At 40.2% G+C, this 22,398-nt stretch overlaps 1 protein-coding gene and 1 long non-coding RNA gene across 8 annotated transcripts in view; one reads left to right on the plus strand and one right to left on the minus strand.

Moving 5' to 3' along the window:
• The window catches only part of PRKD1 (protein kinase D1), a 255,584-nt gene that overhangs the window by 193,361 nt on the left and 39,825 nt on the right, over window positions 1–22,398 (plus strand). For 4 of the 6 annotated variants that reach the window (XM_075926994.1, XM_075926998.1, XM_075926997.1 and 1 more), the window contains 2 exons: window positions 4,637–4,797; window positions 10,881–10,904. In XM_075926994.1, the coding sequence (XP_075783109.1) occupies window positions 4,637–4,797; window positions 10,881–10,904 (185 nt within the window). The remainder of the gene's footprint in view (window positions 1–4,636; window positions 4,798–10,880; window positions 10,905–22,398) is intronic. The other 2 variants (XM_075926995.1, XM_075926993.1) reach the window with 1 other exon arrangement.
• Window positions 1–22,398, minus strand: part of LOC142829117 (uncharacterized) — a 90,806-nt gene that overhangs the window by 59,827 nt on the left and 8,581 nt on the right. For both annotated transcript variants that reach the window (XR_012903407.1, XR_012903408.1), the window contains one exon: window positions 15,107–15,197. This is a non-coding gene — a long non-coding RNA (uncharacterized LOC142829117). The remainder of the gene's footprint in view (window positions 1–15,106; window positions 15,198–22,398) is intronic.

The following is a 22,398-nucleotide window of genomic DNA, read 5'->3' on the forward strand; positions in this document are numbered from 1 at the left end:
CTAATTCAGTATGGGCTCTGCTGGTGTGAGCACAGTAGTGTGAACACATAGTTGATTTTGTTAAATTGGTTTAATTATGGAGGCATAAGCAGTAGCAATGAAACTTTTTCATATAAACAAGCCTTTTGATGATGAAACAGAAATTCTGATTTTGTATTTGCTGTGTGACTAAGAATGCTTCCTTATTTAAATATTCCCAGCAAATAAAGGCACATATATTAATGATGGAATTCATATATAGATTTAAAATAAATATTTGTGTGGTCTCTTATACTACTATGTCAAGTAAATGTTCTACCATTTTGATAGTCAATATATAAATGCATTCTTAGTTAAAAATTACTAGGAGTCATGTGGATGCATAAAGAAAGCACATTGCATACCTATTGGATGGCTTTCATTTCAAGAGACAATCACACAGTGTAGTCCCAAAGTTCCCTGTGTTCCACTGTAATATGTGTTCATTCCGTTTTTGGCCATTGAATAATATTTAATTAAAAATGAAGAACATGTAACTGAGATTTATAGTCAGAATTTTTTGCATTAAAGCAGTGAATCCCACATGTTAATTGTCCTTCATTATTATTTATTATTTGTCGTTGTTGTTTTCCTCGTTTTGGGTGTGTAGCACATACTGCAGATTTGAACTAGGAAGGTTGAGAGGCATAGCTCATTGTCTTCAGCAGGGCTTACACTGACCAGCCTTACTCCAGCCATCAAGCAGAATCTTTAAAAAAATATTTTTTTAATGTGCTTAGCCTGTTTTAACCCTGGATCTTTTTGAAAAATGTTTGTGGCATCTCCATTATCTTCCCTAATATTAAATAACGATATGGAGCCATCAGCCTAAGTGGGGTCTTATGATTTGTACTCTGGGTGTGGTTGGGATGGATGTGCTGGCAAAAGGCAGAAATCATATGACTTTGCCTATGAGTGGAAAGTTGATTCCAAATAATCTCACTCCCCTCTGAATTGGCTCATTCAAAAACTTACAATCATCAGAGTAGATTATTTAGGATGAAGAGTTCAAAAAAGTGTGAGCCATTATTCTGGTGGGGAAATAGGCTCTACTCTCTTTCCTTTCAAAAAAAGATTTTGTGTTTAAATAAGTAAATTTGTATCATTTTCTGTCCTACCTAATTGATAAATTGAAATGACAGAAAAAAGACGGGAAAATAAATGTACCAATTCCTGGAGTAAAGGATATTATGGGAAATCAAAACAAGATGTTTACTATGGCTAAAGAAACGATGATAGTTGTAATAATCTTTCTCTTCCTGGCCTAGAACAAATGGTAGCAGAATGACTCTGAATCTATGGAACTTTTCTTGGGACAACACAATAAACTTTCTGAATGTCTGCTGATTTGGAAAGTCCAGCTATTTTATGGGTACATTTGCTATCTGTAATCTTCAAAATAGCCAGTCTTCTTTAAAGGGGAGAAAATGTATATCCCATCTCAACCATAGACAAATAATAATACTCTTAGTTGCATAATAGTGTACTGTGTGATGTGCAAAGATAAAGATTTACAGACTTCTACGGATGTTCACTTTTATGTGTTTAGTTACAAGCTGTGTTTACACTACATTATTTACAGAGACCTAGCTACAGCATGCTTGATTAGGATGCTGCAAGTCGATGGGAGAGAGCTCTCCTGTCAGCTTAATAACTCTTGCCTCCATGAGCAATGGTAGCTGTATTGATGGGAGAAGCTCTTTCACTGACATAGCGCTGTGCACATAGAAGCTTAGGTTGGTACAACTTATGTCACCTGGGGGTGTGAATAGTTCACACCCCTGGGTGACATAAGTTATACCAAAGTAATTTCCAATGTAGACATAGCCTTAATAGTATTTTTTTAATAATCCCGGGTCCAAAACCTTTTATTGACGGACATCCTCTACAGTGCCACTGGATTCAATGGGACTGAAATAGATAAAAATCAAGAAGGAACATAAAAACCCTTTTTGTCAGCATTTACTTTCTCCTGTGTAAATTTAGCCATTACAGGCAGTCCCTGAGTTACGCGGATCCGACTTATGTCAGATCCGCAGTTACGAACGGGGCTTTTCTCGCCCCATAGGACGAGAGCGGCGGGACGCCCAGATGCGCCGCGGTCCGCCGCCCCCATCCTCCGGGGCGAGAAAAGCTTCTCCCCATCTCCCTGGTCTGCAGGGAGATGGGGAGCAAAGCCTTGGAGCACGCCCGCAGCGGGACAGCCCGGGCGCGCTTGAGCTGTCCCCCTGCGGGCATGCTTCGCGGCTTTGCTCCCCGTCTCCCGACCAGCAGACCAGGGAGATGGGGAGCAAAGCCTCGGAGCACGCCCGCAGTGGGACAGCCGCGGCGCGCCTGGGCTGTCCAGCTGCGGGCGTGCTCCAAGGCTTTGCTCCCCGTCTCCCTGCAGACAAGGGAGACGGGGGTGGCGGGACCGCCCAAGTCCTCCACGGCTTTGCTCCATCTCCCTGGTCTGCTGACCAGGGAGACGGGGAGCAAAGCCGCGGAGCATGCCCGCAGCGGGACAGCACAGGCACACCTGGACTGTCCCACTGCCCGCGTGCTCTGCAGCTTTGCTCTGCGTCTCCCAGGTCAGCAGACCAGGGAGACGGAGCAAAGCCGTGGAGGACTTGGGCGGTCCCGCCACCCCCGTCTCCCTGGTCTGCTGGGGGAGGGTGTGTGCAGCTAGTGCCCCCCCCCCAGCAGACCAGGCTTTTCTTGCCTACCCCTGGGGTAGAGCAGCTGGGGCTGCCGGGTTGGTCCCGCAGCGCCGCTCTGGACCAACCCGGCAGCACCCCAGCTGCTCTGCCCCAGGCGTCCTGATTCAACCGCTGCTGGTCAGTTTCAGCAGCGGCTGAATCAGGATGCCTTGGGCAGAGCAGCTGGGGTGCTGCTGGGTTGCTCCAGTAGCGCCGAGGAGCCGCACTACTGGAGCAACCCAGCAGCACCCTAGCTGCTCTGCCCCAGGCGTCCCCAAGTCAGCCGCTGCTGAAACTGACCAGCAGCTGACTACAGGAAGTCCAAGGCAGAGTTGCTCTGCCCCAGGCTTCCTGGAATCAGCCGCTGATCAGTTTCAGCAGCAGCTGACTTGGGGATGCCTGGGTTTCTTAAGTTGAATCTGTATGTAAGTCAGAACTGGCGTCCAGATTCAGCTGCGGTTGAAACTGATTAGTTTCAGCAGTGGCTGACGCCAGTTCCGACTTACATACAGATTCAACTTAAGAACAAGCCTACAGTCCCTATCTTGTACGTAACCCGGGGACTGCCTATATATGGTACTGCTGGATCCAGTTGCAAAGTCTCTTCCATTCACACCACCAAATGCCAGCCTGGGCTCTCTTCTTTATGAGATCTCGTCATCTGTGAAATCCAGAATTTAGACACAGGCGGGTGTGACTCAAGAACCTTTTTATGCCAAGGGTGAGTAGTTTTACAGGCATCCCCAAGATCAGATATATGCATGTTAAGTTTACCAAAAGGTGACAAGTGAGATCTCTACCAAGAGCCAAATGTCCACTGGTATTTGAAATTATTGTAAAATATAGGTACAGGTATTTAAGAGAGTATATATTTGTAGTGAAAAGTATGTTCTTAAGGTATATCAATTATGACAGATCATCAAAAGGTAATAAACATGCTCATGTCAGGAAGCAAGCAGGAAACACTTTTACGTCTCTCTGGCTGGAAATGTATAAGATCCAACCAAGCCTAACTGTAATATGTGGGAAGGAGTTTGGGTGAGCTCTGCTCTTTAAGACATGACAATATCTTGTTAAGTCTAGGCTCTAGAAATGAGTGGTATGATTTTATTTTTATGTAACCATGTGTTTTCAGTATTTCAACTTGCTATCTCTTGAATCTGTACTTAAATAACATTTTAATTGTCTGAGCTATAAACTTATCTTCGGGCTGTGTGTGTTAAGTGGAACAGTAATCTGAGCTGTATATGGCAAGCTGTTCCTCTGGGAGCAGAGAATCTGTAAATTCTGCATAGAAACAGCAGAGCTTCTACAGGCTAAGCAGGAAGTGCTTGTTGCCTATGGCAGCGGGGTCAGGAAGCTTCCTCACACTAATGGCAGGTAGAAGCCTCACTCTGGAAGCGTGACTGAGGGTTGTCCAGGTCTAATCTGTATCTAAGGAAAGGCCTGTCTCATGACATTTTCTCATACTCTGGATCTAATTTTTTTCTTTATTGAAGTAGTACTTGAGTGATACTGGTAAGAGATCAGAGTATAGATATTTGTTGTGACGATTCTCACTTTACCCAGAGTATCTGTCCTAAGCTGCTGTTGGAATGTTGCCAATGACAACATGAAATTAAATCTTTCTCCCTACCTCCCATGTGCTGACTGTACAGTCTCCGAAGTGTCTTCTGCTCATAGGTTCTTGGCAAATAAAGGCCTAAGACTGAGATTTGGTCATGGTTATAACTTTGGGAAGTTTGTGGAATTATCTATAGACTGTTGAGATTTGCCTTGACATCTTTTTTTAAACCAGCAAAATTCAAAGCTAAAAAGTAATGCTGAATAACAATAGCTTGAGAGAAAATTAGGGTGCCATTTTTGTTCAATATAAAAATTCATTTCTACTTTATTCTGAAATGATCTTTAATTAGGCAGTTTCGTATTTTCCTTTTCAGGATGTGGCCTAAACTACCATAAGAGGTGTGCATTTAAAATCCCTAACAACTGCAGTGGTGTACGTAAAAGACGACTCTCAAATGTTTCCTTAACGGGACTCAACACTATTCGGACAGTGTCTGCAGAACTCTCACCTACAACCCCAGATGAGGCTCTTCTGGTATGCAATTATCTAACTATTAAAATTATAGATTTGCAAAAGAAATGAAATTTAATGTTTTGGGTTTTGTTCTTCCTCCTAGACACAGTGATGGAAGGGTATATAAATTTACCATATTTTGTTGTGAAAAGGGTACCTTAACACAACAGTAAGGACGTTATCTTATCAGATTAATGCATATTTGTTAAGATTGGCTTCCATCATAACCCTAGTATAATGAATAATAATCCATTTTTGAAGTATTATTGTATTTGAGCATCTGGTGCTGTCACCCTTACTTAGATGAGTAGTCCCAACTGGTTGTAGAATTGACCCATATAAATTAGAATTGATGTGACAAATATGTTTAGCCCATAATTAGAAAAAAAATCTTGCACGTCAAAGCAGCATATGTATTGATTTGTGATACAGCAAAAAATGGCCGCAGGAAAACTGTTGAAATGGGGTCTCATTAAATATTTGAATAAGTTCTATTTTTGGTTGTATGTGTATGCATGCAGACTTCTTTCATCTGTATAATGCATAAATCACAATGATTCCTACAGAACAAACAACAGTTTTAACTACTAAACAGAATAGTTTTCTGTGCAAATCATCCTTTTGTATTTGATGTTTACATGTGCATCTTGATTTTAAAAAGAGTATTAGAGTTAGGAAAAAAAATTTAGGGCTTGTTTGCCTGCCACAAGCAAAGTACTCTACAGGGGTGTGATTTTTCAAGGACGTTAATATGCTGCATTCTGACTGTCCTCCATAGCTCCTAACAGTGCATTCTTATTCACGTTAACATTAATGTGCCATCAGGGTCTACCTGAAAGTTGGAGAGCTTTACTAATCACCCTGCTTTGTCACACTCTTTGTAGACAAGCACTTGGATTATAAAATAAAATACATGCATTTATATATTTCCTTTAAGAATAAAAAGTTAGGTTACTATATATATTTTTGTCATGGAAATGGATACCTAAATCATATGTACATTGCTAGAGCCCTGCCCATCTGTGGCTATCCATTTTATATCTGCAGATATTCATATCTACACTTCTCAATGGGGATATCCACCGTTCATTTCTGCAGATACAGATGTGAATGCAGATACTAATTTTGCATTCATGCAGAGCTCTATACATTGACATTTTAATAGCTAAAAAGCTGCACTGTGCACACAGAAATGAACCTAATACTAAATGAAAATTTTAAAACATTTTAATTCAAAAAAGAGGAAAGAATTCATAAGCATATGTGAATAATCATTATCTTGTTTTCTTTTCAATTAAAATGTTACACTTATTGAACTTGACATACAAAAAGAGTGTTATTCAAATGGCATAGGCCTTGTGTTACATTCAACATCATCCAGGAATCCCAATTATCTTCAAATGTCACTAATTATCATTAGCCTTAAGTTTCTTGGAAATTTAGGTGCACATTATGGCTACATGCATTTTTTAAATAAAAACTTAATTAAAATATCTAATAGAGGAAAAAACTTTGCAGATTGTGCTTCTTTTCAAAAGTTTATTTTAGAAATTCACATTTACTAATGTCATTACAATATTGATAAAAATAGAATTAAAGGACAATATGGCACTGTATCTGGAAGTATGATTTAAAAAGTGGGTTACTACTTTACATACATTTTAAATAGTTTAAAACAACTCCAAGCCTTAGTACTTCCAAAAAACCCCAAAAAACAAACAAAAAAACACCTCATATTGGATTCAAAAGGATAAGATGCTGTCTAGGAACAAATATATGTGTTCATATTTTATTATTTTATAACCCACTGTTGAATTTTGAATGTCACACGTGTGGAAAATGCAGGCTACTTTTGTACTTCACTTAATGTATGATTATATATTGAAAATGTGCTGTTTACACAAAATAATTGTTTCAAATAATTTTGGGAGGCAGGATGGGTCAGCGGGTTGATGACAGAATATGGCGTCTTTGTCATTAAGGCCATTTGTGTGTATCCAGCCCAGTTAAGTAATGATTCAGAATGATCAGCTAAAGTCTGTATGATGACTTACATTAGTGATTGGGTGTCATAGGGCACATCTTCACTCCCTACGTCAGAGACTGACATTCTGGCATTCGATTTAGCGGGTCTAGTATGGTATAGACCTGTAAATAAAATGTTGAGGGCAGCTCCAGCTGGCGCCTGTACTCTTTGTGGTCACAAGGACTAAGGAAAACCAAGGGGAGTGTTTGCTCCAATCTGACTCCCACTGTGTAGACACTGCCAAGCTCAGCTTAAGGTAAGCTGACTCCAACTATGTATTTTATGTAGCTGGCGTTGCTTACCTTAAACTGACCTTCTGGGTCTAATGTAGACGTAGCCTGAGTTGAGGATCTCAAGGATGCCATTATTGTGTGTAAACATAGTGGAGGTAAGCTTTCAGAACTGTCATTACAGAAACTTTCTGGAACATTAAATCGTCTGTACTATAGAATACTCAGCAAGTCTCGGGGGACACGGTAAACTTTAAAGGGATCTGGGGCTGTGGTGCAGGCTTCTGTATATACATACTTTGTTAGCTGTGCAACAGAATTTGAAAACTTTATTAGATTTGTAATTCTGAATAAAGGCTTGCCTGTCTGTCGTTAGGCATATGTTCCTTGAATTAATCTTAATTAATCAATCTTACTGTAATCATACTTAAAAAGTCCAAGTTATCACTCTAAATTTCAATCTGAAGAAATATAGTGGGTTCATAATTAATGTCTGTGCATAAATAATAATAACATTTCTTTACAAAGCATTTACTCTTACCATCTTACCATAGTTTAGAATGACATATAGATCAGGGGTTCCCAAACTTTTTGACAGGGGGATCAGCAAATCCATTCACGACCTTTTGGGGGAACCGGTAACAGTCATTTGCATATTTTCATATTTATTAAGCAAATGATGAATATTCAACTAAGTTGTTTCTGGTCCTCCCAAAGCCCTCAGTGCCAGCATTAGCAAAGCTTTTGATACAGTCACCAGCAAGTTGAGGGAATATAGATTGGATAAATAGACTGTAAGATGGATAGAAAGCTGGCTAGATCAGGGTTTCCCACACTTTTTACTTTAGTTGGAACCTGGTTTTTTTTCAGTACTGTTTTTTGCAGCCCAAAAATATAAACACACAGAAAAAAAGAATTAAAAATGAATAAATTTTCAGTGTTTCACCTGGCTGCATCCTCCACCCAGTCTGGGCCAGGGCTTGGGGGACCCGGCACTGCATGGGCTCTCCAGAAGGCGGGAGCAGGAGCAGATTGGTATCTGGCTAGGAAGGAGGGTGCAAAGAGGGATAAGGTTGCCAGGTGTCCAGTTTTGTACTGGACAGTCCGGTATTTGAGGCTTCTCTCCAGGAAACAAATTGAGAAAATACCGGACATATAAAATGTCCGGTATTTTCTAATTAGGAAAGTTTTATTACTATTAGGTGTATCAGTCCTTAGCTGCGAACTGCCTGGCTGGTAGATGTGCTCAGGCTGTATGAATGTGCCTTACCTCCTTGAGGAGGGCCCCGACAGTGGACTTCCCCATGCTGAACTGGTTGCTCACCGATCAATAACTGTCGGGCATGGCAAGCTTCCAGACGGCGATTGCGACCCGCTTCTCCAGGGGGATGGCAGGCCGCAGGTGGGTGTCACGTCATCGGAGGGCAGGGGTGAGCCAGGCACACAGCTCCAAAAAAATGGTCTTCCTCATGTGGAAGTTTTGGAGCCACTGCTGGTCCTCCCACTACTCCATAACTAGCCGGTCCCACCAGTTGGAACTGGTGTCCTGCCTCCAAAAACGCCTCTGTGATGTGCAGTTGCACGGGTCTTGCTCCTGCACACAGGGAGAGGGTCTCCAGAATGAGCTCTGAGTCAAGCTTATGCAAGGCCAGGAAGGTAGCTGGCACAAATTGATGTAGAACTGCAGCATGGCAGTGTGGGGCCATCTCATGCCTGGGGCAGCTCTGGCTCCGTGGCACAAAGAAAATTGTTGTGGCATCCAAAAAAGCAAGGCAACTGTAGCAGGCACTGTGAGCTTTGCTGTCCCCTGAAGAGGTAGGCAAGCATCCAGCATAAGCAGAGAAATGGCTCTCCACAGGGGTCCCGTTAAGCACGTGTCTCATCAAAACTTCGGCACGAGCACTCGGAAGCAACTGGTGACCTAAAGTTCTGGCTGAAGTGGTTCCGGGTGGCCTTTTATGTGATCATTGTGGATGTTATCTTGCTTTTTCGATGCGCTTTGGCTCTCTCGAAAGTTTTTTTGGAAGATCTGTTCTGGAAAAGCTTCTTCCAAAAGGAGCCTGCAGTCTAGATGTAGCCTCAGTAAGGTGGTTCTGGCTGATAGAACTAGGAGCATGCAGCTGCCGCGGCAGGAGGAATTCATCAAAAATGATCTGACCTGACCAAAGCCCAAGAGAGTTGCATTGTTTTTCTGGTTGCAGATAAGGTTGTATGACCTTTGTCTTTCCAGTCTGTCCCCCTCATTTCTTTCCTCACTATTCTTGTTTTGTTGTGTCCTATATTTCATTGCTAGGTGCTGCAAGACAGACACCATGATGGTTTTATATTTGCTCTGATCTATGGGTATTGAACATTTTGTGGACACTCAAAATAATAAGATGAATAATTTGAATTAAAAAAAATTTAGAAGCTAGTTCTCTGTCTAATATAGATATTAGGTCCCATTTTTGTGAGCACAAATGTAAGTATAAAAATGCATGCATAAAACTTGCACGTGCAAAAAGATGACTCGTTTTAGAGAAAATGTGAAGATGCTGTATTAAAATGCCATATTTTCACAGAACATTCAACATTGCCTCTAATTTTGTGGTCTCAAACAGTTATGGGTGGGCAGATATGCACAGTCAAATAAATTTTTCATAAGTCTTCCCTCCAGCTCTTCCTCCTTTTGTAGTCTCAATAAAGTATGTGACAGTTTTCTTACTGAACTGATTGTATTGTATTCAGTCAGTTCTGCTTGCTTTAGGGATAAAAAGAAGCGTTAACTACTTTTTACAGTTAAGAGTAGAATTAATATGCTCACTCACTCCCAGCTGTGTTGTCTCTGCAAAGTAAATAGAGTATCTTGCAGAGCTAATACAGCTGAGAATAGCGATGTAAAAACTGCCTACAGTAAATTTTTAAATGTTTTGTTTAACCGGTTAACCACTGGCAGCAGGTGGCGGGATCCACTCTTGTTCCAGCACCACTGCGCTGTGGGTGACAAGGGCTGCTCCAGTCCCCTTGTTTAGGTGCATCTACACTGCACAGTTATTTCAAAATAACAATGCGAGCCTCGACACAGTAATTCCATTATTTCGAAATAAATTCAAAATAACATACAGCTTATTCCAACTTCTGTGAGCCTCATTCAATGATGCTTTTCCAAAATAACTATTTCAAAATAGCTGTAGTGTGGATGCATCTACACAGAGGAGTTACAACATGGCACTTTGGTTATTCACCTTTGTAATTCAAACTATAAGGCAGTGTTAACAATCTCTTATTTTGAAAGGGAAACAAATGGGAATGGGGAAAAATCTCTTCTTTTAAAGTGAATATTTGTCATGGAAGTCTTTGAGAGAAAATAAACATGGAATGCCAGAATGTTTTAATTGTCCTTTTATAGAGTACGATCACATTTGTAACTTGTGTATAGTGCCAGAAGTATAAAGCTGAGACAACTTTAACTTCCCACTTTAGGGCACAAGTATTTACACATATAAATCGGCAATACAGCATATACATTATTTCTTTTGAGTCTATGGGTCTGCACTTATAGTTGATTTTTAAAAACTTGATCCAGAATTTTGACAGTGATTTTTTCCCTTATCAATTCAGGGGTAGTATGCTGTTTATTCAACAGTGTGCTGCTTTTTCAACAAAATTTTAAGAATGTGAAGATCACAGAGTACGCTATATAATTTAGTAGCTCTATTTGAACACCAAATCAATTTTAATTTTTATATTCTACTGTGTAGTAGCCTCTCAGTATAAAATGATAAAAACATTAATAAGTAACATTGTTTTTCTGTCTTTTTTTCTACTTCTTTGTTTTGCTTTTTCCTCTTTCCAACTTGCTGTCTCAGTCTCCTGTCAGCCCTAGCTATGAGGTATGTACTAAATTTACTCCATTCTCTATCTGTCAAGAACAAATGTGTTAGAAGTTCAGCACCTTTTATTTTTCAGGCCTAAAATTAGAACTAGTCTTAAGACACAAATGGGTTAGTTCAGGTTTGTATGTCATGTTTTCAAAATTCAGGAGCATGTAGCTACATGGTATTGATTTGGCCTTGAAAGAGAGAATGACCAGGCACACAAGTAAGAAGTATGTTCAGATTCCAAAATGCACATTGTCCCAGAGTCAAGAAGTTCAGTGCTTACTGTTTTTTCTCTGTTGTATTCAGCGTAAACAAATAAAACTTAACTTACTATATAGTTTAGAAATGTGCATCCCTCCGTCCGTCTATCTGTGAGTCCATTTGTTCAAGAACTCCTCCTAAAATAAGAGCTAGGCCCAGCAAATTAGGTGTGCAGCTTTCTCTTATCTTTAACTTAAAGCAAAGCCAGGGTTTGGTTGTACCAGGACAATGGGATATGCCTGTAATCTGATTGTTTCTCATTAAATGGAAAAGAGCTTGATAAGGACAGTTATGCTCCACAATGACCAAAGGAGGGCAGCAAGCGCTGGTGACAGTTACGCAGCAAACTGACCACAGGGGGGGCAGTCACACCAGTAAGAGAGTGACCAGCTGAGGCCGGGACTCTGTAAGTTGCAGGCCACTGGCCATGGGTAAGTGGCCCACCTACCCCAAAGCCTCAGCTCAAACTACTTCCCCTCTCCAGTCCTCAGTCACAGCACCAGAGGGGATGGCCCCACTGCCACAGGCCCCTCCAGAAAGCATCGCTGACAAGGCAGAGCAGCCTGCCTGGCCAAGGAAGCAGCCGGTCTACCATGACTGTCTCCATCCACTGGGAGGATCCATTGGCAGAAGAGCGCACTCCTGCTGCTCCCCCCCACCCCGGATGAACTGCCAGCTGGGGCAGGACAGCACAGCTCCTGCTGCCATGGCTCCCTCGGGGAGAAGCCACCTGCAGGATGGCATAGCACCAGCTGGCCTCGGGCTTCCCTGAGCCCTGCCACACTTTCCAACCCCCTATTCTAAGTCTCCTGCACTGAGCCTCCAAACAGCCTACCCTCAGATCCCCCCCCCCCGAGCCCCCTCTACCTATCAACCCCCTAAAAATGAGTTATGGACCCAAGCAACATTGAGTACATCTGCTAGTTAAACATAAAATTTAAAAACTCCTTAATTGGTTCTACTATGAAAAGAGATGATGTAGAAGTGGCACCTTTATTCTTCATGAGATTTAATATTTGTTACCATTGTTGATGTATGGGAAAGAAAACCCAGCTTCATTTTCAGATACATGGGAATTTTCAAGGCTGGCAGTGGCTTGGTTTTTTTTTTTTAAGGTTTTACTTCTGCACTGTGCAGACTTCATCCGGAAATAACTATGTAGCAATAAACCCTAAAGCCCTATGTAATGTAATAGAAGTGTATACATCTAGTTTTCATAAGGAGAACACATTTCTATTTTTGTAATTGAGACTGCATGTCAAAGGTACTGTTGGGAAAATCCATGCTGAAACCCAGAAAAGTTTGTTTAATGTACAGAGTCTAAGTATTTGAAATGGTGAAAACTTGGCATCTTTCCCATTGTAACAGCTGTCTGAGATATACCCAGAGAAGAAGAGCAGGCTTTGAAAACTTCCTTGTTGTTGTTAGAAAAGGAAGAATTATTGGTCAACAGGTGTATGGATGTATTAAAATGCTTATCTGAATATTATATTAAGGTTGGTAGTGCGGCTATGGTAACCGCTTCCATAGTGGTTATGTGTAACTAAGAATTAGCTATTTAATATGACTGCAAAATAATATAGCAACATGATACAGGAAACCAAAGAAAATGCATATGGCAATTTCTTGTTTTTCATATTATATCAATTAAAATTTTAAATTGCAGCTGAGAAAACTTTGGTAAGACTTGGCATTAAAGACTCTATTCAGAACTTGATACAGTTCCAGCTAAATCTGCCTGGATTTAATTTTGCTATGCTGGTTATTCTTGTTACCTTTAAAGCAATACCTAAACATGTACATAGGATGATACAGAAACATATAGTACATATGAGGGTAAATATGGGAATCTCTTCAGGTATCATGACCGTTTACATTGTTAAAATGGACACTATTTGAAGCTGGCATTTAGTTACTGTACAAATTGTTTTGGCACAAGCTCTTTGATAATATAATGCTACAGTGTTCTATTTTCCCCTTATTTGTACTGAGTTGTTTTTAATTAAAACAAGCTTTGTGGTTTTAATCTGGAAATAACTAAGAAACAATAACCCTAACCCCCATGTAATATAATAGAGTATAAATCTAGTTTTCATAAGGAGAACACTTTCCTATTTTTTGTAATTGACACTGCATGTCAAAGGTACCATCTTTGGAATAATCCGTGCTGAAACTCAGAGAAGATTAATGTTGTACATTGCCAAAGTACCATATTTTAGCGTATATAACCCATGGGTTATGCAAAGTTTTACAAACCCCTCTTCCCCCCTCCGCCCTCCAATTGGCTATATTCATCCGCGTGTTATACAGGGTTTTTTTTACTGCAAGTGCAGGAAGACAGGACTGACTCTTACTTGATAAAAGCAGCATATTTTAATTAAATAATAGAGACAGTGATGTTAAAATACATTAAAATACATTAAAAGTTAGAACTTTACTGTGCAACTAGTAAAAGAATAAATATATGGTAAAACTGTTTAAAAAAGCCATCCTCACATTGTCATAAAATACATAAGTTCATTCATTCTGATTACTAGAATCAGTGCCAGCATCCTCCTTCTCAGCGTCTGAGTCTTCAAAACCATCAAAACTTTCCTCATAGTCACTGTCTTGAAAAACAGCCATTAAATCCATAACCAAGGCTAGGCGAGCTTCAGTGACAGTTGAGGTCTGTGGTGTTGAATCAGAATCGCTGTCATAGTTGGATTCAGTGCTAGAAGAGTCAGCATCGGGAAGAATTTCACATTTACAGACTCCATTGCGAATAGTAGCCGGTTTTATTCTGTGCCAAGCAGCCAGAACCCATTTGCAAACTTCCACATAAGTTGCATGATGCTGTCGACCTGCCGGAGTGAATGTGTCTTCCCCATTTGTCATCCAATTGTCCCATTCCTCTCAGATGAAGCACTTGAACCGGTAGTTGACAGCCACATCAAGTGGTTGCAACTTGCAGGTCAGTCCACTTGGAATTATGGTGATATGTGCACCCACGGCATTTATATGTTTCTGAACTGAAGTTTCTTTGTGGGCGGCCAAGGAATCTAAAACCAGCAGAGATTTATGATTTTAAAAAACACCTTTTCGTACATGAAAGCAGCTGTTTGTCCATGTCTTCATAACATCTGTGTTCATCCAGCCCTTTTTGTTACAAACCACACAAATGCCAGCCGGCATCGTTACCCTCTTAAAAATCACCTTTGGTTTTAATTTATCACCATTTGCCGTGCATGCCAACACTACAGTAAAACAGGTGCGTTCATGACTGGAGGTTGCTACACTGACTGTTTTCGATCCAGTTTCCGCAATAGACCAAGTAACGGGTATATCAAATGACATGGGCACCTCAAGCTCAGCTGATGAATTTTTTTATGTACAAAAGTTTTAAAATCATCCATTTTCTTTTCCTGTTAGTCGGGAAGCCGTTGGCCAGCAGATGTCCATGCGCGAACTGACAGATTGTTTCTCCACATAAATTTATACACCCAATTTCCCAAGCCCCCCTTAAAAACATAGATTTTCTGTTCAATAGCCATAAGTTGAGCCTTGACCTGTATGGCTACCATTGACACTGCCCGTCTGTCCTCTTTCTGTGCACGAACCCACTTCAACAGGTTTTTTTCCAGATTTGGCCACTTGGCTTTCTTTCTGTATCACACTCTTTTCCTAGGGTGTAATTTCTCAAGCTCTGCTTCTTCCTTTCTCCACTCCCAAACAGACTTTTCGTTCAGAGAGTTATCTCCCTGCCGCTCTGTTTCCATTGTCCTTTGTATATGTCACAACACACAATTTAAAATCAGCTGTGTAGGATTTCCTCTTAGGCATGTTTACAAAGTTTTAAGTTTAAAATACTTTTTTAAAATTCAGTACAAGTTAAAACTACTAACGGAATAAATGGTAAAACGGTGTGGTTCAAAGGGTTTTTATATCAGCAATAAGGGTTGTAGAATACTTACTGCTCAGCGTCATCAGCTGCGGTTCATTAACACTTCATTACAGGTGCTGTTCATCTCCTGCTGGCTATACACGTGTGCGGGTTATCTAAGACTTTAACACAATCAAGAAAAAATGCAGGTTATGCACGTGCACAGGTTATATACGCTAATTTACGGTATTTAAAATGGTGAAAACTTGGCATCTTTCCCATTGTACATCTATCTGAGATGCATCTGGAGAAGAGGAGGAGGCCTGGAAAACGGGATCTGCCAGCAGCCACGCCTCCAGAAGCGTAAGTTAAAAAAGCATTTGGCAATCCACCAAGGGCTAACCCTGGTGAACAACATCTGGCCTGCAGGCCACTTATTGCACACCCAGTGTTACAGTATGTATCAGGTATTAAAATGATTCTTTGCTAAAAGCCAACAAGAATAAATGAGAGAAGAGAGATAATTCTATCGAAGTTCTGCGTTTCACACTTAGTATGATAATAGAGGCCATATACCATTTAAAATCTTCTCCAGAGTATCACAAATAAAGCTGAATTTAAAAAACCTAGTTGCCTATAAGGAATATTATTCAGTAATTCAAGTGTGTTATATAATTTAATCATAACTTGAAAGGATAGCTTCTCTTCTGAAGAATCAGCCTTTATTCCATGGGATTGATCCTCCCTTGATTAACTCTATTTGTATAGGTTCTTATGTTCCCCATTGTCACTACTTTTGTCAAAAAGAATTATTGACTAAGGCTTCCCTATTCCTCCCGCCCACCCCCAGCTTGTGGAACTGAAACCTTTCTCATTTCTTTTTTTCTACTGTTCCTACTCTCTTGCATGCATTGGTTCAAGATAGGGTTTAAGGTTGTTAACAAGTCCAGTTGAGTTGCTACTATCCTCTCTTTATGGCTAGATGAGAAATGGTCCTAACACTTTTTTCCTTTTGAAAATTGGGGTCACAGTATGAAAAATAAAATTGAGAATCACTGATCAAGGCTGAAAAAAGAAAAAAGCAAATCTGCATTAAAAAGAGACAAATAATGAGCTTAATAGAACAGAGTGATAGCATACTGCATATTTGGTTTAGTTTTGTTAGCATAAATATTCCGTCTCCTCCATATATCTGAAGAATGAGCCATTGTGAACCTTCTTTCTTTAACTACAGGTTGAACCTCTCTAGCTTGGCACCCCCAGGACCTGACCAGTGCCTATGTAGAGAATTTGCTGGACCACAGGAGGTCAATATTGTTTAGCAGCATTATCAATACTTCCAGTGCTTACTGAGCTCTTAGAAGACATATTAGAGATATATTAGAGCTAAATAATGCCACAGAACACTGATAGCCAGGACTGGTGGCTGTAAACAAAACTTTATGGGACCACGGGAAACTTGGACACATCCATGATAAGTAGAGATCCGGCTAACTAAAATCATGCCAGATCATGGATATTGCGAGATTAGAGAGTTGCAGCCTGTATTTTTTTTTATACTTTTCATTTTGTCTGCTAATTTCCAGTCATAATAATAATAATACTTCTGTTGAGACACACGTTTTCTGTATCACAGTATCTGCCTGTGCAGCTTGGATTTAGATTTGAACCAACAGCCACTCAAGTGGATGGAAAGGTTCTCTTTGCCACCACTGGAAATCATATTGGTCACTTTTCAAAAAAGGGGATGACAGAGATTCACGTAGAGTATAATAACTCATATCTCCACAGCCACTTACCTGGAAACGAGAGGTGAATCCTGGCCCCATCAAAGTTAATAAAAGTTTTTCCACTTATTGGGCCAGTATTTCAAGCCAGAATATAGATATAACACTTTGAAAATTACAGAATCATCAACATAGAGACGTTAGTGGTGGAAAAGATTTATGAAGTCATCCATTGTTAATTATCCCTCATTGCATATTTTCTGAACACTTTCAGTTAAAGATCTTAAAGAAGTTTATTAACAAAAAATGTCAGAACACCCTCATCACATAAGGATGCTGCATTACAGGGGAATTAAGTGACCTATCCAAGGCTCTTCGGATTCTGCCATAAGTGGCAGAACCAGAAATAGAACCCATTAAATCCTGGCTGTTGGTTTCCTGCTATAGTCCTTTATAGACTCTCAAACAGAACAGTGCTTGCAGATCTGGGTTTTTCCTCACACAGAGATATGAACATGTGTGGGTGTGTATGTTTTTTTAGTACATACTAGACTTGCTAAACTACTGAATCCATTAATGACTCAAAACATGTCACTTATTGCTTTTGTATCTGGCAGGTTTGTTTGAATTTTTTTAAAGAAAAAGAGAGGTTGGGGCTACTGTCATATCTACTTGTTACTTGTTTTAAATACAGGGACCACTTCTAAAACCTGTTGTATCTAGACAGTTGCTTTTTAATGTGGCCCCTATATATGGCAGTATTTCAATCACTTCTCTTTGTCAGCCTTTTATACTGCTTGAGGAAAAATCTTGATGTTCATTTATAACCTTAGTACAGTATGCGCAATTGAGCTGCCTCATCTTTTTTATTATGTAGCCTTATTAGTTACAAAGCACAATATACAAGTACAAACTCAAACTGAACCAGACATTCCTGTAATAATATTCAGGGACTCTAGGGAGTTGAAACAAGCATGTTTCTGTATGAGCAATGTCTATCATGCTATTTGCCCACAGAGTGCTTTTGTGCTAGGAAGTCCCCAACTCTGCCTGCAAAGTTTGTAGAGTTATATACATACTGTTAAAAGCCAATAATTGTTTCTCATTACTTCATAAAATGAAGCAGGGTACCAACAGAGCATTCAAAGCAGCATTTACTGGCACTGATGTCTGAGCAGGGTGTGCAGGATACGTAATTTCCATGTGCGGATGATTTCATGCTAAAAGACTATATTGACTTGTTTTAGAGCTTGCCTGGTTAGATCATAGTCTTAAATAGAAGAGTGTGGCATCATGAATAGGTAACAATTATGTGTAAAATAGTTCTATTTTCAAGTCAGTTGACTGAAGAGTATTTCAGTGTGGTTAACTGAAGTTTGGTTTCCTTGCTATGTGTACACTGCCGAGGGTTTTGGGGGGGTTTTTTGTGGCAGAAGATATGCAAATCGCGCTCTCATTTGCATATCTCTGCTGATCCTTTTTGCGGAAGCGGTTTTGCTGCTAAAAAGCCCCGTGTAGACAGGGCTATTTGTCGGAAAAAAAAACCCTTTTGTGCAAGATCCCTTATTCCTTTAAAAATTAGGTTTACAGAATCTTGTGCAAATCATGTGAGGTTTATCAAGAATCCCAGGGGACAAGCTACTGGCCTTTTATAAATTGTAGGCAAGACTTATCTGTTTGTTTCAGGGTGTAGTTTTCTGCATTTAACCCCAAGAGGACAGTTTTCCATCTACTGAGCCAGCTTATTCTGCTACAAACTTGTCTTCTCTGTCCTTTCCTTAAGTTCCATTCCTTTAAGTATCAGAGTAGTTTGGATGATGGTCATTCTCATTCAGGTAGAGAGAGCGTCCGAGTTAGTCCCTTGGCAAAGAATAAACTCCACTTTGCTAGTTTGATGTTGCAGTGATGGGTTTTGGGGCAGAGTAAGAATCTCAGGAAAGAGAGTAGACAATAATGGAATCTTGGGAGTAATGACATCTCCTTCCTTTTGTGGATCTTTCTCCCTTGGGTTAGCAGATTTTTACAGGCCTTGCTGCCTCCTTTCTGTACACTTGGTATGTATTAGTGTAAAGGCCATCGCCTGTCCTCTATAAACTAATGGATGCATTTCAGCTACTTTAGTGAAGCCCCCAAATTGCCCGGACTAGAGGCAGCAAATCAAGAGCAGCCTGCAGGCAGAAAAGGATCATGTGGGAAGGAAAGTGAGGGCACAAAATGCAGAGGGCAGAAAGAAGTGTTCCTCCTTACACACAGGCTAGAAAGGTGTAGCATCACCTCTCACAACAATAGGGAGTTGAATTTTCAAAAGTATGAACAAGTTATGTTGTGTGGGTGGGTTGGTTGGTTTTAAACCACCTGACTTGAACTGACTTGTGATTTTTCAAGCTTTTTTGTTGGATCAATTGCACCAGCTCGGTTTAACATCCATATAACTGTACATACTTCTTTGAGTTTACAAAAGACATTTGAAATACAATGTTTTGACCTGTTAAAAATATCATAACTTGCTGGGAAATTGTTATACTGGACTGTTTAGTGTTTAGAGCAGTGTTGGCTGTTCTTATTTCCATAATGTAATCTAGTTAAGCAATCATTTCCTGGGACATTTCCAGACTTGCTGAGTCAGTAATCTGGCTGACTACCAGGAAAAAATAATTTATCTCTCTACCAAACCAAATACTAAACACATCAACTAAAGAAGTAGGTGCCCATTGGATAGGAATCTAGTTTGGCGATAATTCCTAGAAGATATCAGATATTATCACTCTATCGCAAATAGTTCTCCTTCCTTTTCTTCAGGAGAGTTGGAAATGTGTCAGACTTAAGCAGACAGCTAAAGCTGTAGAAACAGGCTCCTCTGAAGGTACAGTTAAAAATGCTTAAAGATCCCTGATAGAAAGACGGAGACTGTGAGCATTTCTGTAGCATCACTGGTAGCCACATCACCCCAGAAAGGACCATTCCTTTTACCCCAGAATATCCCCTGGGTCCACTCCAGAAACCCCTAAATGACCTTGATTCTTCCTCTCACTTGCCAACAATTCTTCAGAACGGTCAGTGATGACTCACCCTCAGCTCCCAGCCCCTTAGACAGCTAGAGAAATACATTAAGGAAAGCCACTTCCCTACCTCAAAGCTGAGAGAGAAATTTGAGATGATCAAAAAATGAAGGAAAAAAGTTAATGGTTCTTAATTGTTTGAAAGATCCATTGGACCCTGTTCTTTGTTTTTAAAAATATAAGGGATTTCCCTTTCAGGTAGATGTTTTTTTTCTCTTTGTTCTCATTGAAATTGTATATTTTAGTCCCTCCAAAATGTATGGACTAGTTCCTGGAGGTTCAGGTTTTTTTTAGGTGAATCAGCATGGCTTCCGTTAAAAGAATACTGTGCCAGCACAATTTGCTAGAATTCTTTGAGCTAAAATACGGGTAAAAAGTACTAGATGTAATATATTTGGGCTTTCAAAACACTTTTGCCAGAGTCCCTCACAAGGGGCTGTTCAAAAAACTGAACCACAGGGCAAAATGATAAAATGGTGTGTCAGATTAGAAATTCTATAGGCTCTAGTTGAGAAAACCAGAATTAGGAATAAATGATTATTTTTAGCTAATTAATAGTTGGGTGGCTCATGGGTCTTTCTAGCATCTGTGTTGTTTATTATATGAATTAATTTTCTGTAAGGAGATGATGATTGAGGTGGCAAAATTTACAGATGATGCAAAGTTTATTTAGCTTAGTCAAGACTAGGCAGGGTTATGAGGGACTCCAGAGGGACATAACAAAACTAGGGGACAATAGGATAAACATGTGGTTGAAAATTTCAAAATATGGTAGGTCTGTCCATATTCAGTTCTAGTGACACGTCTTATAAATTGGAACTCTATTCCAATTAATGTGTGTGCCAATAACATAATGTAACGAAAGCAAACTTGAATGTTTTTGTATGTTGCTTTTCTCTTTCTACCATACTTAAACCTTTCCATCTGTCCTTTCCAATTTAAATAAAATAATAATAATAATAATAATAATAAAAACCCAGACATCTCACTGCATGTGAAAGGATCCAAGAAAATATCTACTTTTCAAGACCAAGTCAGACTATGAGGCATTGTGGCAAATGCTCCACAGACCATACCTTAGAAATAAGGCAACCCTTTCAAGGATTGCTGTCTTCAAAAGTAGAAAGTGCTCAGAGTAAAATGCAGTGACACACATATACCATGGACTGTGTCCTGTGCACAAAAGAGCGAATCCAGAGCTCAGTGCTCCTGGGAATGGGCTGATGCCTGGGAGGAGTGTATTCTTTTCCAGAACACAGAGCTGTCCCATGGAAGTTATTGAGGCATAGTGGCTAAAACATCCTCTGTATGCTCTTTATACCAACCAAGGGAGAAGCAAGGGCAAAGGGATCCAGGTAGCAGCAAAATCTCTAGCCCTTCGCCGCACTTGCCTGTTCTTCCTAAGTGCTGTCAGATAGAGAACTCTGCCATTCATAGTGTGTGCACACGCTGTGCTCCCACATTTGCTTTTGCTGCAGAACCAGATGGATCCTCCTGCCAAAGGGCTCAAGTGGCTGTGCAGTGGGAGGGCCTGCCTTTTGTAAGTGGGCTTGTAAAAAAGTGGTAGTTCATCATGACTTCACTTGGGTTGATACCGTCCTGTTTACACTGTGTTCTAGCTTTAAAGTGCCGCTTAGCCCTGTGGTTTTTACAGGCCTATTAAACACAAGCGCTTTAAAAGAAACCTACAAAATTCCTTGGAAAATTGATCTGTATGTTGGCTGAAGAAATGTTTTCATTTTATTTCAGCCATAGGGATTTTCACATACAGTCCACACATTGCTGAATGTCCTTGCAGAAATACAGCCTAAGAGACTGCTTGACAAGGAACACTTTATTTAAATGTACAATTTTTAAAAGGTTCTTGCATTTTAAAAGCTGTGTGTTTTTGTTGAAGTATCTGCCAGAATAAAATGTGTTTATTTTGGACTAGAAATGTCAACTCTGGTAAAGAAACCAAAAATATTTGAATTGTATCCAGTTGGCTTTCAGTGTCCTTATCAAGCTGTCCTAGAATGGCTCAGGAGCGTGAGTGCCAACCTCAGGGCACAAACCCCAAATTGGTTGGGAGGGCTGTACTTGGATTTCACGAACCAAATGCCACATATAAGCTCTGCAGTAGCCAAACTGTGGAGTCACAGATGGTCTCCTGGGGTATTCTAAGCTTGCCTTTGTAATAGATGGCCTCTCACATAAAAAAATCACAATATTCAGGTTACACCCAGTCCTAAAGAACTAGCCACTTACCCATGTCAATTGCACCTTAGATCTCACACCAAAGAGAACACTTTAATGCAAGTCATACAATAAACTATCTAAAGATTTATTAATTAGGGAAAGAAAATTAGAAAGTTATTTACAAGGTTAAAGCAGGCAAACATTTGAACAAAAAATGAGTTACAATCTTAAGTTTCAAAATGTAATAGAAGCTTCCAAAACAGACAAGCTCTGTGTCAGGATGGCCAAACTTCCCTGACCTCTTGAGCTGCATATGTCAATCTTCAGAAGTTCGAGAGCAGGGGTGTACCTGCTGGGCTTGGGGGCTTCTGCCCCTTGGGAAGCACCAGCAGGATGTGGGGCTTCAGCCCTGCTCCTGC

Source organism: Pelodiscus sinensis, chromosome 4, assembly GCF_049634645.1.
Source record: "Pelodiscus sinensis isolate JC-2024 chromosome 4, ASM4963464v1, whole genome shotgun sequence".
Taxonomy (NCBI): domain Eukaryota; kingdom Metazoa; phylum Chordata; order Testudines; family Trionychidae; genus Pelodiscus; species Pelodiscus sinensis.